This window comes from Phocoena sinus, chromosome 8 (genome assembly GCF_008692025.1).
Source record: "Phocoena sinus isolate mPhoSin1 chromosome 8, mPhoSin1.pri, whole genome shotgun sequence".
In the NCBI taxonomy this organism is placed as follows: domain Eukaryota; kingdom Metazoa; phylum Chordata; class Mammalia; order Artiodactyla; family Phocoenidae; genus Phocoena; species Phocoena sinus.
In genome coordinates, this window is record NC_045770.1 from 26740870 (window position 1) to 26757091 (window position 16222).

General features: G+C 36.9%; 1 protein-coding gene across 5 annotated transcripts in view; it reads right to left on the bottom strand.

The window, feature by feature from the left end:
• GRIA4 (glutamate ionotropic receptor AMPA type subunit 4) overlaps window positions 1–16222 on the bottom strand; it is a 520825-nt gene that overhangs the window by 140565 nt on the left and 364038 nt on the right. For all 5 annotated transcript variants that reach the window (XR_004351085.1, XM_032640086.1, XM_032640084.1 and 2 more), the window contains one exon: window positions 899–952. Coding sequence is in view for 4 of the 5 variants with exons in the window: in XM_032640086.1 (XP_032495977.1) it covers window positions 899–952 (54 nt within the window). In the remaining variant the exon portion in view is untranslated. The remainder of the gene's footprint in view (window positions 1–898; window positions 953–16222) is intronic.

The following is a 16222-nucleotide window of genomic DNA, read 5'->3' on the forward strand; positions in this document are numbered from 1 at the left end:
AAAAAACATTGGTCATCAGTTTTAATCATTCTTGTAATACACCTAAGTATTGACAATCTTCATCCATAGAGTAGCACATTTATCATTCACACAGACAAAAGGCCATTATCTAATTTGCCAAGTAATATCATAGTAAAACAAACATTATAATTAGCTTTAAAGGTCACTATGGCAGATATCAAGCTTATCTGCACCAAAATATATTGAATTAGAAATATGATCACTGTGATTAATGAAATACAATTGTTTTTAAGGAAAGACAAGAAAATTTTAACAAAATTTTTCCACCATTTGAGCTACCACCTCCTCCCCTTTAGTGTGCAGTGTGCATCTACATTATACATTAATATATTACCTAGATTCTCTTAGAAGACCCAGGAATGCCTACTCACAAAAAAAAAAAAAAAAAGAAAGAAAGAAAAAGAAGCAATTTCCTACTGGCACCAGCAAGGTAACTACTTAGGAGATTAGGAGATAACATTCCTTTCTCAATCCTGTAAGGGGTCACAATGACCCACTATTGCCTTGTTGGACTCTGTAAACTGTCAATATGTTACTTTGATTCGTAACCCTTAATCTCAAAAACTTATATTTTGACCTCTAAGTTGTGCAGAAAATCTCGTTGCTTTGACCTCTAATGGGCAGAACAGTCCTCAGAGCTTTCTGAAAGACTAACTAGTGGGTTATAATCCTCAGGTAGGCCTAAATAAAATTTTCCATTTCTTTCTTAGATTGACCATTAATTTTTTTGTGGACACATAAGAGTACTATCCTATGTGTTATAAAAAGCTTAGTAAGTAATATAGTTTAATAATAGAGCACTATTTCAAGGCACAGTTAACATAATCTTGAATGTCTGAGCAATTCTTATGAAAAATAGAAAATAAAGAGTTCTTACCAAGTTTGCAATGATATAATGGTAGCCTTTAACATGCTTTCCAACACTCACAATCTGTGAAGATATAAGGAAATATGAGAAAACCAATTTAACTTTACTGAATGATCATATTTTTAAAAACAGAATTTTAACTATTCTAGCATAATGCCATGTGGAAACATGTTGAGAAAATGATATCGTTTTTCTTATGAAAGTGATTTATCCTAATTATAAGAAATTCATAAGTCACACTAAAAATTAAGTGGTTGAAGTAAAAAAAAAAAGACCCCTGTAATTTCAATCCCATTGTATAAATGACCAATCATTTCATTATATCTTGTTCAGAAAATTACTATGTTATAATCCCCTCAAAGAGAATGATGTTATGAGACAAACCAATAGTTTACATATATTTCTAAAAAAGAATACTTTAACATAAGAAAGAAAATTATTTTGGTTCAAAGAATTTAGATGTACTTAATTTATTGATGATTTATAAGAATTCATGATAGACTGTTAGGTGCCTCAACTGGTGAGAATCATTTTCTATGAGTAGATTGGATCATTGTCCTGAAAAGCAGGTAAGATTTTTCTAGGCAAAATCTCTGTTTTTAGATACCTCTGATACCACAGAATACTTAGGTAATTCTCACTTTCCTATGGATATAGCAATACTTTATTATGATAAAAAGAATAAGGACAAAACAACATCAAGAGACTTTTCCTTCTGCTACATTAATTTTTTTCTATGAATGTATTTTAGGAATGTTTAGAAAATTAGAAACTAAGAAAGCTTAGAAAAAAGTAATCAGATATTTTAAAAAGTACAACTTTATTTCCGTACTAGAAATTAAAATTCTTATTTTGTGAAACTGAAAATTTCTTTAATTGAGAAACTCTAATGACAGTTACTAATGAGCAGCTTTGTAGCCTCATTGGTGTCCTCAAAGGTAACAACACAATATAAGATTTACATATACTTTTATTATTATTATTATTTTTTTGCAGTACGCAGGTCTCTCACTTGTTGTGGCCTCTCCTGTTGCGGAGCACAGGCTCCGGACACGCAGGTTCAGTGGCCATGGATCACGGGCCCAGCCGCTCCGCGGCATGTGGTATCTTCCCAGACGGGGGCACGAACCTGTGTCCCCTGTATCGGCAGGCGGACTCTCAACCACTGCGCCATCAGGGAAGCCCTACATATACTTTTTTCATTAAAGAAAAAATTGAATTATTTTTGGTATTTTAATATCTTCTAAAATAATTCTTTGTAAATTAGTGACTTGTGTATGAAACACAGGAAAACCATTTTATTTTATTATTACTTTTTTCAAGATAGCAGAAGCAGCTTTATTCTGAAGCTTGCATAGCTTTGCACAAATAAAGCATTGGTGATATCTAGTATTTTAAAAGTTGCCGTATGAGTATTACATGTTTAATTAATAAAACAATTCAATTTAATGAAATATTTAGATAATCCCAGAAATGTTTCAACAGAACTTCAGTCAGAGACATTCACTGTGAGAATTACTGCTAGTAAGTACCAGCTTATTCCAAACAATATTTGTGAACTAGGGAGCTACAATAGGGTTCTCATTTCCATTCTTATTCATGTCCCATAACCACACTTTCATGCAGGTGCAAATTTTATTCCTGAGAGATTGGAGTTAATTTGTGCAATATTGACACCTTGCAAGCTGCCCAGCACCAGAAACAACCTATCTTATTTATAGCTGAAAAGGAAAACAGCTGGAGGCCAACAGATGCACTGTCACTGTTTACATTCTACTCCACTCCTTGGTTAGTTTTTAACCAGAGCCAAGTTGGTCTCATGTTAACTCCCCCATTTTATATGCTCACCTGCTCTTCCCCTTCTACCAGTCTATTTTTCCCAAGGGGTCCAATCCAGTTTTTGTTTTTTTTAATTTTTATTGGAGTATAGTTGATTTAAAATGTTGTGTTAATTTCTGCTCTACAGCAAAGGGAATCAGTTATACATATACATGTATCCACTCATTTTTAGATTCTTTTCCCATATAGGTCATTACAGAGTACTGAGAAGAATTCCCTGTGCTATACAGCAAGCCCATACTAGTTATCTATTTTATATATAGTAGTGTGTATATGTCATTCCCAATCTCCCAATTTGTCTCTCTCCACTTTTTCCCCCCAAGTTTGTTTTTTGATTGTGTTGTTCGTTTTTTTGATATTGAGCTGCATGAGCTGTTTGTACATTTTGGAGTTTAATCCCTTGTCAATTGCTTCATTTGCAAATATTTTCTCCCATTTTGTGGGTTGACTTTTCATTTTGTTTATGGTTTCTTTTGCTGTGCAAAAGATTTAAGTTTAATTAGGTCCCATTTGTTTATTTTCGTTTTTATTTTTATTACTGTAGGAGGTGGATTGAAAAGATCCTCCTGTGATTTATGTCAGAGAGTGTTCTGTCTATGTTTTCCTGCAAGAGTTTTATAGTATCCAACCTTACAATTAGGCCTTTAATCTGTTTTGATTTGATTTTTTTGGTATGGTGCTAGGGAGTGTTCTAATTTCATTCTTTTACATGTGGCTGTCCAGTTTTCCTAGTACCAGTTATTGAAGAGACTGTCTTTCCTCCATTGTATATTCTTGCTTCCTTTGTCAAAGATTAGTTGATCATAAGTGTGTGGGTTTATCTCTGGACTTTCTATCCTGTTCCATTGATCTATATTTCTGTTTTTGGACAAATACCATACTGTCTTGATTACTGTAGCTTTGTAGTATGGTCTGAAGTCTGGGAGTCTGATTCTTCCAGCTGTGTTTTTCTTTCTCAATATAGCTTTGACTATTCAGGGTCTTTTGTGTTTCCATACAAATTGTAAAATTCTTTGTCCTAGTTCTGTGAAAAATGCCATTGGTAATTTGATAGGGATTGCATTGAATCTGTAGATTGCTTTGGGTAGTATAGTCGCTTTGATAATAACAATTCTTCCAATCCAAGAACATGGTATATCTCTCCATCTGATCTGCTTGTGTCATCTTTGATTTCATTCATCATTATCTTATTGTTTTCTGAGTATCTCCTTAGGTGGGTTTATACCTAAGTATTTTATTCATTTTGATGCAAGGATAAATAGGATTGTTTCCTTAATTTCTGTTTCTGATCTTTCATTGTTAGTGTATAGGAATGCAAGAGATTTCTGCATATTAATTTTATATCCTGCAACTTTACCAAATTCATTGATGAGTTCTAGTGGTCTTCTGGTGGTATGTTTAGGGTTTTCTATGTACAGTATTAGGTTATCTGCAAACAGTGACTTTACTGTTTTCTTTTACTTTTCTTTTTCTTTTCCAATTTGAATTCCTTTTCTTTTTCTTCTCTGGTTGCCATGGCTAAAACTTCCAAAACTATGTTGAATAATAGTGGTGAGAGTGGGCACCCTTGTATTGTTCCTGATCTTAGAGGGAATACTTTCAGTTTTTCACCATTGAGAATGATGTTGGCTGTGGGTTTGTTGTATATAGTCTTTATTATGTTAGGTAAGCTCCCTCTATGCCCACTGTCTGGGAGATTTTGTCATAAATCGGTGTTGAATTTTGTCAAAAGCTTTTGCTGCATCTATTGAGATGATCATATGGTTTTTATTCTTCAGTTTGTTAATATGGTTTATCACATTGATTGATTTGCATGTACTGAAGAACCCTTATCTCCCTGAGATAAATCCCACTTGATCACAGTGTATGATCCTTTTAATGTGTTGTGGATTATGTTTGATAGTATTTTATTGAGGAGTTTTGTGTCTATGTTAATCAGTGATATTGGCCTGCAACTTTCTTTTTTTGTGATATCTTTGTCTGGTTTTGGGATCAGGGTGATTGTGGCCTTGTAGAATGGGCTTGGGACTGTTCCTCTCTCTGCTATTTTTTGGAAGAGTTTGAGAAAGATAGGTGTTAACTCTTCTCTAAATCCTTGGTATAATTCACCTTTGAAGCCATCTGGTCCTGGACTTTTGTTGTTGGAAGATTTTTTTTTTTTTTTTTATGCGTTACGCGGGCCTCTCACTGTTGTGGCCTCTCCCGTTGCGGAGGACAGGCTCCGGACGCGCAGGCCCAGCGGCCATGGCTCGCGGGCCCAGCCGCTCCGCGGCACGTGGGATCTTCCCAGACCGGGGCACGAACCCGCGTCCCCTGCATCGGCAGGCGGACTCTCAACCACTGCGCCACCAGGGAAGCCCTGTTGGAAGATTTTTAATCACAGTTTCAATTTCATTATTTGTGATTTGTTCATATTTTCTATTCTTCCTGGTTCAGTCTTAGAAGGTTGTATCTTTCTAAGAATTTGTCCATTTCTTCCAGGTTGTCTATTTTATTGGCATAGAGTTGCTTATAGTAGTCTCTTATGATCCTTTGTATTTCTGCAGTGTCAGTTGTAACTTCTCCTTTTTCATTTTTAGTTTCTTGATTTGAGCCCTTTCCCTTTTTTTCCTGATGAGTCTGTCTAAAGGTTTATCGATTTTGTTTATCTTCTCAAAGAACCAGCTTTTAGTTTCATTGATCTTTGCTATTGTTTTCTTCATTTCTATTTCATTTATTTCTGTTCTGATCTTTATGATTTCTTTCTTTCTACTGACTCTGAGTTTTGTTTGTTCTTCTTGCTCTAGTTGCTTTAGGTGTAAAGTTAGGATGTTTATTTGAGATTTTTCTGAGACAAGATTCTAGTGGTATAACCTTCCATCTTAGAACTGCTTTTGCTGCATCACATAGGTTTTGGATTCCTGTGTCCCTAGGTTTTTTTTTTCATCTTTGATTTCTTCAGTGATCCACTGGTTGTTTATTAACATATTATTTAGCTTCTATGTGTTTGGTTTTTTACATTTTTTTCCTGTAATTAATTTCTAATCTCATAGGGTTGTCAGAAAATATGCTTGATATTATTTCAATTTTCTTAAACTTACCACGCCTTGATTTGAGACCCAAGATGTGATCTATCCATGAGAATGTTCCATGTGCAGTTGAGAAGAAAGCGTATTCTGCTGCTTTCTGATGGAGTGTTCTATAAATATCATAGTCTACCTGTTCTAATGTGTCATTTAAGGCTTTTGTTTCCTTACTGATTTTCTGTCTGGATGATCTGTTCATTGACGAAAGTGGTGTATTAAAGTTCCCCACTATTACTGTGTTTCTGTCAATTTCTCCTTTTATGGCTGTTAACATTTGCCTTTTATATAAAGGTGCTCCTATGTTGGGTGCATATATATTTACAAATGTTATATCTTCTTCTTGTATTGATCACTTGATCATTATGTAGTGTCCTTCCTTGTCTCTTGTAACAGTCTTTAAGTCTATTTTATCTGATATGAGTATTGCTACTCCAGCTTTCTTTTGATTTCCATGTGCATGGAATACCTTTTTCCAACCCCTCATTTTCAGTCTGTATGCATCCCTAGGTCTGAAGGGGGTCTCTTGTAGACAGCATATGTATGGGTCTTGTGTTTTTTTTTTTTTTTTTTTTATTGGAGTATAATTGCTTTACAATGTTGTGTTAGTTTCTGCTGTACAACATTGTGAATCAGCTATATGTATACATATATTCCCTCACTCTTGGACCTCCTTCCCACCCACCATCCCACCTATGTAGGTCATCACCAAGCTGAGCTCCCTGTGCCAAACAGCATGTTCCTATGGGTCTTGTTTTTGTATGCATTCAGCCAATCTATGTCTTTTGGGTGAAGCACTTAATACATTAATATTTAGGGTAATTATCAATATATATGTATCAATATGTATGTTCCAATTGCCATTTTCTTCATTGTTTGGGTATTTTTTTTGTCCCTTCCATGCCTCTTTTGTTCTCTTCTCTTGTGGTTTGATCACCATCATAAGTTCTGTGTTTGGGTTGCTTTTTCCTTTTATTATGTGTACCTATTGTACTTTTTTGGTTTCCATTTCCCATTTGGTTTTGATAAAGTAGTATATATATATATATATATATATATATATATATATATATATACATATACACACACACACACACACAAAGTTGTTTTAGGTTGCTGGTCTCTTAATTTCAAATGCATTCCCATTTCCTGCATTTGTACCCTCCTCTTCTTATGGTTGCTTGTTTTAATATTCTATTTGTGTATGGATGATTTCCTTTACCAGTGAGCTTTCCCATTTGTAATTTTCTTGTTTCTAATTGTGGCCTCTTTTTTCCCCCTGAATAGAGAGGTTCCTTTAGGATTTGTTGTAAAGCTGTTCTGGTGCTGCTGAATTCTCTTAGCTTTTGCTTATCTGTAAAGCTATTGATTTCTATGTCATATTTGAATAAGCACCTTGCTGGGTAGAGTATTCTTGGTTGTTGGTTTTTCCCTTTCATCACTTTAAATATATCATGTTACTCCCTTCTGGCCTGCAGAGTTTCTGCTGAAAAATCAGCTGATAATGTTATGGGAATTCCCTTGTATGTTATTTGTTGCTTTTCCCTTGTTGCTTTTAATATTTTTTCTTTGTATTTAATTTTTGTTAGTTTGATTAATATATGTCTTGGCATGTCTCTCCTTGAGTTTATCCTGTATGGGACTCTCTGTGCTTCCTTGAGTTGGTTGAATATTTCCTTTCCCATGTTAGGGAAGTTTTGGACTATAATCTCTTCAAATATTTTTTTCAGGCCCTTTCTCTTTCCTTTTTCTGGGATCCATAAAATGCAAATGTTTGTGTGCTTAATGTTGTCCCAGTGGTCTCTGAGACTGTCCTCATTTCTTTTTATTCTTTTTTCTTTATTCTGTTCCACAGCAGTGATTTCCACCACTCTGTCTTCCAGCTCATTTATTCATTTTCTGCCTCAGTTATTCTGCTATTGATTCCTTTAGTGTATTTTTCCTTTTGGTTGTTGTGTTGTTCATTTCTGTTTGTCTGTTTGTTAAATCTTCTATTTTTGTTGTTGTTGTTGTTAATCATTTCTTGTATCTTCTCAATCTGTGCTTCCATTCTTTTTCCAAGATCTTGGGTCATCTGTACCATCATTACTCTGAATTATTTTTCTGGTAGATTGCCTATCTCCTCTTCATTTAGTTTTTCTTGTAGGTTTTTATCTTGCCCCTTCCTCTGCAACATATTTATCTGTCATTTCATTTTGTCTGCCTTACTGTGTTTGTGGTCTCCTTTATTCAGACAGGGTGTTAGTTCCTCTTGCTTCTGGTGTCTGTCCTCTGGTTTGTGAATTTGGTTCTGGGGCTTGTGCAGGCTTCCTGATAGGGGGGGACTGATGCCTTCCCTCTGGTGGGTGGAGTTGGTTCTTGTCCCTTTGGTGGACAGGGTCATGTCAAATGGTGTATTTTGGGGTGTCTGTCAGCTTAGTATGACTTTAGCCAGCCTGTCTGCTGATGGGTGGGGCTGTTTTCCCGGTCTTGTTGGTTGTTTGGCCTGAGACATTCCAGCACTGGAGCCTGCAGGCTTTTGGGTGGGGTCAGGTTTTGGTGTCAAATGAGGACCTCTTGGAGATCTCACACAGATTAATATTCCCTGGAGCCTCTGATACTAGTGTCCTTGCCCCATGGTGAACTACAGCCAACCCCCGCCCTCCCAGGAGACCCTCCAAGACCCCTGGGTCGGTATAACCCAGGTTCCTATGGAGGTACTTCTTTGTGCTCAGCCCAGTGCATGTGAGACCCTGTGTGCACCCTCCAAGAGTGGAGTATCTGTTTCCCCCAGCCCTGTGGAGCTCCTGTCCTCAAGCCCTGCTGACCTTCAAGGTTAAATGCTCTTGGGGTTCTTCCTCCCGATGCCAGATGCTCAGACTGTCTTGGAGGGTTATTTTTATATGGGAACATCCCTATATAACCTCCATAGGTTTAATTTTTGTGTGTGTGTGTGTGAGGGCTGTTTTTAGTATCAATGTCTGCCACCTCTTTCCTCAGTGTATACTGGTCATTATCCCCTTGATAGGGTATTTGAGTGGTTTTGTGGTGACCAGGCCTGCCCTGGATAGTAAGCAGGGTCTCCCCTTTACTCTGTGGTTGTCAATGCCTGTCAAGGGCAGGGTCTGCTACCCAGTTGTTTGAATGGAGGCCCCCAGATTTGTCTCATAGCTGTTTCTGATCTACGGAGCGAGGTAGGTGAGATTGGAGCACTCCCACTGGGAAAGAAGCCACTGAGTCTTCCTCCTCTGGAGCAGTTCACCTGTAAGCATGCTGCATTGTGTCACCTTTCACCCATTGTGTGAGCTTACAAGTTATTCTGTTGTTGGCACTGCTCTCGGCCCCACCTTAACTGTGGGTATGCTGGCAATTGGCCCCAGTATCTCTCAGGCATTGTTTTCAACAGTCCACCAACATAGATCCACTGAAGTCAGCTCCCAGGATTGCAGTAATTATAGATCTGGACCTACTGTGGGCTCTATGGGGGCAGCTCAGACTCTGGCCTGGCCCATCACATGTGTATGTGCTCACAAAGTCTGCAGCTGCTAAAGCTAGACTTGTCTTGGCTGCAGGAGCACTCATTGACCACTCAGATATTCTGCAGTCACTGAGTTTACAAAGCCAGTCATGGGGGTGTAATTCTGTGGTTTGTGCATCTGTGAGGAGAGATTTTAGTTCTTCTTCCTTAGTTGCAGTGCCCCTGGTTTCAGCTCCACCTCCGTGTGGGGGAGCAGAATGCCAAGGGCGTAAGAGAGCTGGCCACAGCAGGGATGGGGCATGAGGTGTGGCCAGGGACTGCAGGTGCGAGAGAGCCAGTCCCAGCAGGATCCCTTCCTAGTGTGCTGGGGAGGCAGGGGCTGGAGCATGGGGAGAGAGGCTGCAATGGCAGCCCTGCCCTTTGTGTATCACTCAACAATGACACTTCACTTCTATGGAGGTCTGGGCTTCCTCCAGGGTCATTCCTGGCTGTGGAGCTCCTCTTTCCCATCCCCTCAGGATGTCTCCTCACATCCAACAGCAGTCCTCTCCACGAGTCTGCTCTCCAAACCCCAAGTTCCAGCACCCAGGTCCTGTCTGCACTGGCAGACACATGTCTCAAGCTGGGGTATGCAGAGCTGTGACTTGGACCCTCTGTGTAGATCTCACTCTGTCCTGCCTGCTACAGACTGGTTGGTGCACTCTCCTCTGAGCTTCCAAAGCTCCCCTTCTGTCCCAGCTGATCTCCCTGCTGGTGAGGGGGTTTCCCCAGATGCAGGAACCTGTTCTCTCTTTCAGCTTCCCACCAACGGTGTGGGTCCTGTCCCACTTCCTCTCCTCTCCTTTTCCCCTTCTTCTTTCTTTCATCTTACCTGGTTATGCAGGGATTTTTCTTGTCTTTTTAGGTGTCCAAAGTCCTCTGCTAGTGTGCAGCAGGTTCTCTGTGAGAATTGTTCCATTTGTAGATGTATTCTTGATGCATTTGTGGGGAAAGTTGAACTCTACATCCTGCTACTACTCTGACATCTTGACTTCTCAACCCTTTTGTTTTAAACCCAGAACATATGAATTGTGTTGGAAAACAGAGTTTTGCATACATAGCTTTTGGTGAAATGGAGTTTCTGTTCATCTAATCTTTTCTTTTCAATTACATCTAAGACATTTTCTTTGTATTAAAGATTCTTCAGTTTCATTACAATGAGTTTGGATTTTTACTTTTTAATTTTTGTTTACTTTGTTCAGCATTTTTGTGCTTCCTGACTATAAGGATTGTACTTCAACAATTCTGGGCAATTCTCAGCCAGTATCCCATAACATATCCATTCAAAGATATTTTCTATTTGCTTCTAACAGATACTACAATGTTGGTATCACTGGCCTTAAGGCCACCTTTATGATAATTTTCCAGTTTCCAGATTCCCAGATCACAGGGTGTGGTATAAATTCAAACTACAATCTGCCTAATGAAGGCTGTGATGACAAATTCTCACCGAAGATATCTCCCTCCCTACACTAAGCCCAGGTCAAGACAGAAAACACTTAAAAGTAGATTTTTTCTACTCTTCCTCTTTATTGAGATGTTTCCTTTCAATAATCTGGCTTTATGTGGGATCCAAGATCTAACTTATTGCCTTGACTGAACACAAAGTTCTTGTTCTTGAGTGAGCATTAAATCCCCAGTCAGGCTACCCAATCTGACAATTTCCTTCAGCACAGCCATATTGCATTCTTGACCCCTGAAGATTTTCTTTACTTTCTTTGATGTTCAGCTATACATTTGTAATGTTCTACATAGTATTCTACATGTTTTATATTGCCAGATTTATATAGTCCATAATTTATCTAAAACTGAAATCCCCTTGACAATCTTACCATAAAGATGAGGACAAGCAATAAATAGATTGCAGTATAAAGAAAGTTTGGTAAATAAGCAGTTTAATTACTCATGTTATTGGGTAATGCAAACCTGAGTGGTTTAGCATGGGCTGAGCAGGCTGGAGCCCTCTTATTCTCTGGGAAGCTCAGTTACAGCTTTTGCAAAGATAATTATCAAAGATGGTTGGTACATATTTGGGAAACTGCACACTCTATTGTTGAATCTTACTAGAGATTCCTGCTATTTGATCTCAGCAAGGATTGTTGCCACTTGGCAATCCATTATTTATGTCTTGCTGATTCACTATAACTTTTCTCTGGTGTGGCTATTTAAGCCTTTTATGCACTCTCTTTAACCCCCTTACTTCTCCTGCCTCTTCTTTCTCAGCTTGCATTTTCTGTGTGTCTGTAGTCAATCACCTCTGATTTCTTTTAAATTCATTTTAAAGTATAAACACTTGTAAATGTTAAAAAGATATGGAACCAATGGAAATTCTGCACTAGGTGTCTCCATGAAGAAACCACTCTTGGTTCTAGATTGCTAGAAAGAACTATAATAAACTAGAGCTTATGTAATACATTTCCAAGAGGTGAGGATTTAACAAAACCACAAAGAACTGAAAGTGACGTAAATCCTGGCAGAAAAGGCCTTGCACAGCTTGATATGTATCAATATTCTGGAAACTGAGAACTCAAGGGCCAGAGGTCTGAAGATTTATTTACCTGGCTGGTTATGTTAGACAGAATACCATTTTTGCTGAGCCAGATCCTGGCTGGGAAAAAACAAATGTGCTAGACAAACTGTTGCAAAGGTCTCATTGCCTTTAAACACTCACCACCCTAACCTAGTGTGGCCATGGTGTAAGGTCAGATATTGGTCCCTCTGCCAAGCATCCACCACTAGATGGAAATTTCTTTGTGAAAAAACCCCTAATTTATACTCTGTAGTAAAGTGTCCTACACCTAGAAGGTCATTTGTCTAAGGTTTTTTTTTTTTTTTTATGTCTGTGTAAAACTGACAATGTCATGAGTATGGTTTTTCATAACTTTCATCATCACAACAAAAGTGAAGACTATCCCGTAAAACAACCAAATCTGAGTGACTTAATTTTGCATGCAGATCAAACATTGTGTCTCTGTATTTCTGACGTTATTCTTTTATAAAGAGGGAAAATAAACAGCTTGAGGTGAAAGATATGTATAGCTGATTCACTTTGTTATAAAGCAGAAACTAACACACCATTGTAAAACAATTATACTCCAATAAAGATGTTAAAATAAATAAATAAAATAAACCATTAAGAAAATACAGTAGCAAAAAAAAAAACAAGAAGAAAGAAAGAAAAAGAAAAATAGCATTACCTTCATACAGTGTGTTTGGCCAAGTCATTAAGAGAAAACAATGCCTAGGGTGAGGACTTGGTTGCAATAATTAATTATGGCCTTTCATAGAGACAGAAAAATGTAGGAGTAGAAAATCTGCATCTCCATTCTTTTTACCTTCTTGAAAGACACAGAGGATGCAACTAGACAAAGAATAATGATCAAGTGTCTGTTTAGAATTCTAACTAATAGGTTAGGAAAGATTATACAAGTTACATTGATCATTCTCTTTCAAAGGAGTCCATCTTTACAAGAATAAAATACAGAAGGTGACTGATTCCTTTAATTACTTTTTCTTGTTTGTTTTTTAGGAAACAAACAGCTGTTTAGAAGTATCTTCGGTGCTGGTCAAATGAGTCACTTCTAAAATTAAGCCTAGGTATATTACCATGGTAAACCCCAGATGAGATCCCAACAATTGTTTTAACAAATTATGACATAATTGATATTTATGAATGTGACTTCTAAATATTTATTAATTTATTAAAATTAGGGAAAATGGATCCAGGACAGTTCCATCTTGATCTCACCCTTAGATAAATTTAATTCAATAGCTGTTACCTATGTACAAGTTTAGGGTAAGAGGATTCAAGGACCATAAAGTAAGTCAGTGCTGCTGTTATAAGGGTGTTTACTTTCTCATAAGGGTATAAGATTTAAATAGAAATGACTGAAATGCAGAGCAGAGTAAAGGGAGTGTTGTGGGTTTTAAGGAGAAGTGGTATCACTTGGTTAGGAGAATAGGTAGTTTTAAAAAGAGAACCGATAATAAATATTGATTAAAATATAAAGAAGTTAATGAGGATATAAATGTCACAAACACTAGCTTATTAAGATCAACTCAAGACTCCCAAATGAATGATAGTTCAGCCTTCAATCCACAATCTGATTTTGTGTTAATTCTTTATATTTCAATGACTTATAAAGCACTCAGATGTCTTTCTAGATAAGAGCTTATATTACCTCAAATTATTATTATAAAGCTATGACCATTATATTGAGCACTCTTTTTAAGCTAAAGATTTGCAATGGCACACTTGAGTATGAATGATTTTGGTTTCCCTTTTAATTTGATTTCATAAGTTAGCTGGAAATTCCTCTCCCAGGAATTGTTAATTGTTATTATGTTCCAGAGAATTCAGTGACAAGGAGAAAAGAGTACAACATATTTGGTGGTGATAGGGACATGATTCTTGGTAAATGTTGGAAACATTATCGTGAAGGCAGTCACTGTCACTAATACTTTTTTTTAATAGACATTCCAAAGTCCAAAATGTCTCCTGAATGTTGACTTTTAAGGTGTTTCAAAATATATTATTATTGATAAAAACAAAAGCTTTAGTTTGTTTAGTTTACTTCAGTTCCATCAAAGTAAGACATAAGGCAAAGGACTTTTGCAAACAACCTGCAGACTTAAACTACAACTTGTAAGATAACAGCAGGCCCTCAGTATGATGCACAGATGGGGAGAGGAAAAGAAGGAATCCCTGACCAAAAAGGACTAAGGCTGTTTAGTGTGAGAAGAGATTCAGGGAGAAAATAGGGAATGAGAACTCTCTTCATATATTTAAAGATAAAGAGGTGTATACACATATGCATTTTCTTCTATACTTGGAAATGTTAAAAATTATAAAAGTTTCTAATTAGCACAAACTCTTTTTAGGGGAAAGGGAGGGGAAGAGAGTTGTCCATAATAAGATGGCTGCCTCTTAAAGTAGTGATCTCTCTCTCACTGGAAGTTCCTAGCAGATATTGACTGACTACAAGTAAAAGATTTTGAGTACCCTTCTTTGAGCTCTAGAATCCTGTACAAACTTAAATTCCTATGTCTGTATTGTTAGTCAATGTAATAAACACTACTGATGCTCCACCTACGTTTTTCCTCTTACTATTTCAATGCATAATTGCTCACCTTCTAACTGCCAGCCCCTGAATTTCCTTGACTCAGGGTCTTCTCTGATCTCTAGAGCCCACTTTGCCCTTGGTGGTGGGGAGACCAAGTTAGAAGTGCCAGGGAATTAATACCTTCCTTCTCAGCAGCCCTCATACAACGATTGACAGAAGCTGGTGCATAAATACTCTCAACTCCTTGCCTCACAAGTGAGAAGATTCTGACATGTATGTTCTACACTAGCTTCCATTAATTAGTTTACGCTAATTTCAAATGAGATTAAGCCCCTGTCACTCACATGATAATCTCCTAGATAAAGGCATCTTTTATTGACTGCGTTTCTCCACTCCGCTCCTAGTGTGTTCTTCCCCTCCTAAACCAACTGATTACACATACATCCTTGTCTTAAGATCTGTTTCTAGGGGAAACCAAACTAAGACAGCCTCCCAATAAAAAACTTACCAGTGTGGTAGTGAAATCAATAATGTAAAAAACAATTACTTTTTGTTGGCAAATTGTCCCAAACTTTTCATCTCTGTAGTGTAGCACATCTACATTATACTCTGTGTCCCTAGTCTGTATGTATAATCAAGGATTCAAGTTTTATAAAATACTTTTATTTAGATATCTAAAGTTTGTGAAAAAGCTTTATTCTCTTATATAGGGAAATAGGAATGAACCAGTACCTTTATATTCCTGATTCATGATTTCCTCCTTCATATTGTCTTATATACCTTAAGGACACCCATTCTTAGTACTGGTTTGTTTTTGTTTCTTTCTTTGACTTTATTGCAAATGTTAAAAAATTTCTTCACTTTCATCCTTTCAGATCACAGATCACTTTATATACACCTCTCTCTCATTCAGGGCCCTATAAGCAATATAATTTGAATAGGGTCATAGAACTATGAGTGAAAAGCAAGTGCTGATATGTGGGTGTTTCATTTCCACTCCATGACACTCCATCTCATTATGGTAACTGCCAATAGCTTCAGAAATGCACATTGTAGAGTATATCCTTCTCTCTGCTTATTATGGTGGTTCTAAAATTCTATACCCATAAAGCTTGGCTAAAATGATTCTCATTCATGTTAACTATGAACATCTCTTAGCAGATATCCATTTTAACTGCATTTTAATTTAGTGATTTAAAATATTTGCAAAAAGGCAAAAAAGATTCTATGGAATTTGTGGTTATGAATTTGAAATGCACGCTATAGATTGAAAGAACCAGTGAGGAGCATGCTCTTCTTTAATTAACAGCCTTTTTTAAAGAAACTATATAAAAAATAATTTTAATGAGATGTAGGTGGAGGAGGCAATTCTTTGCTTTCATAAACAGAAACACAGAATAAATACAGTTATTAAGTGATGTAGGTAGGACTCCAGCCTGGGTCTTTTGACTAGAATTTTCATACATTTTTCACTACACCCTGTTGCCTTCCTTAGGCCAAAGCAATTCAGAAAAATGATATATTTTTGGCCAATATTAATTTATCTTGTGCAAGAGAAAAATGAATAAAACAGATATTTGTGAGTGACATTTTAAATCATATTAGATATTTGATGAATGCAAAATTTGTTTATGAGAAAAAAACATCTTTCTCATGATGAAACAAAAACACAGTTCCTTTTCTTCAAATAATCTATCTGAACATATTACTTAATTGAATAAGAACATACATGCAAGGTGTTCCTAGTTCCATTTTTCTTCTAGAAGTTTTATGGCTTTGGGTCTTACATTTAAGTCTACAATCCATTTTGAGTTTACTTTGTATATGGTTTGAGAAAATTATCTAGTTTCACTCTTTTGAATATAGCTGTCCA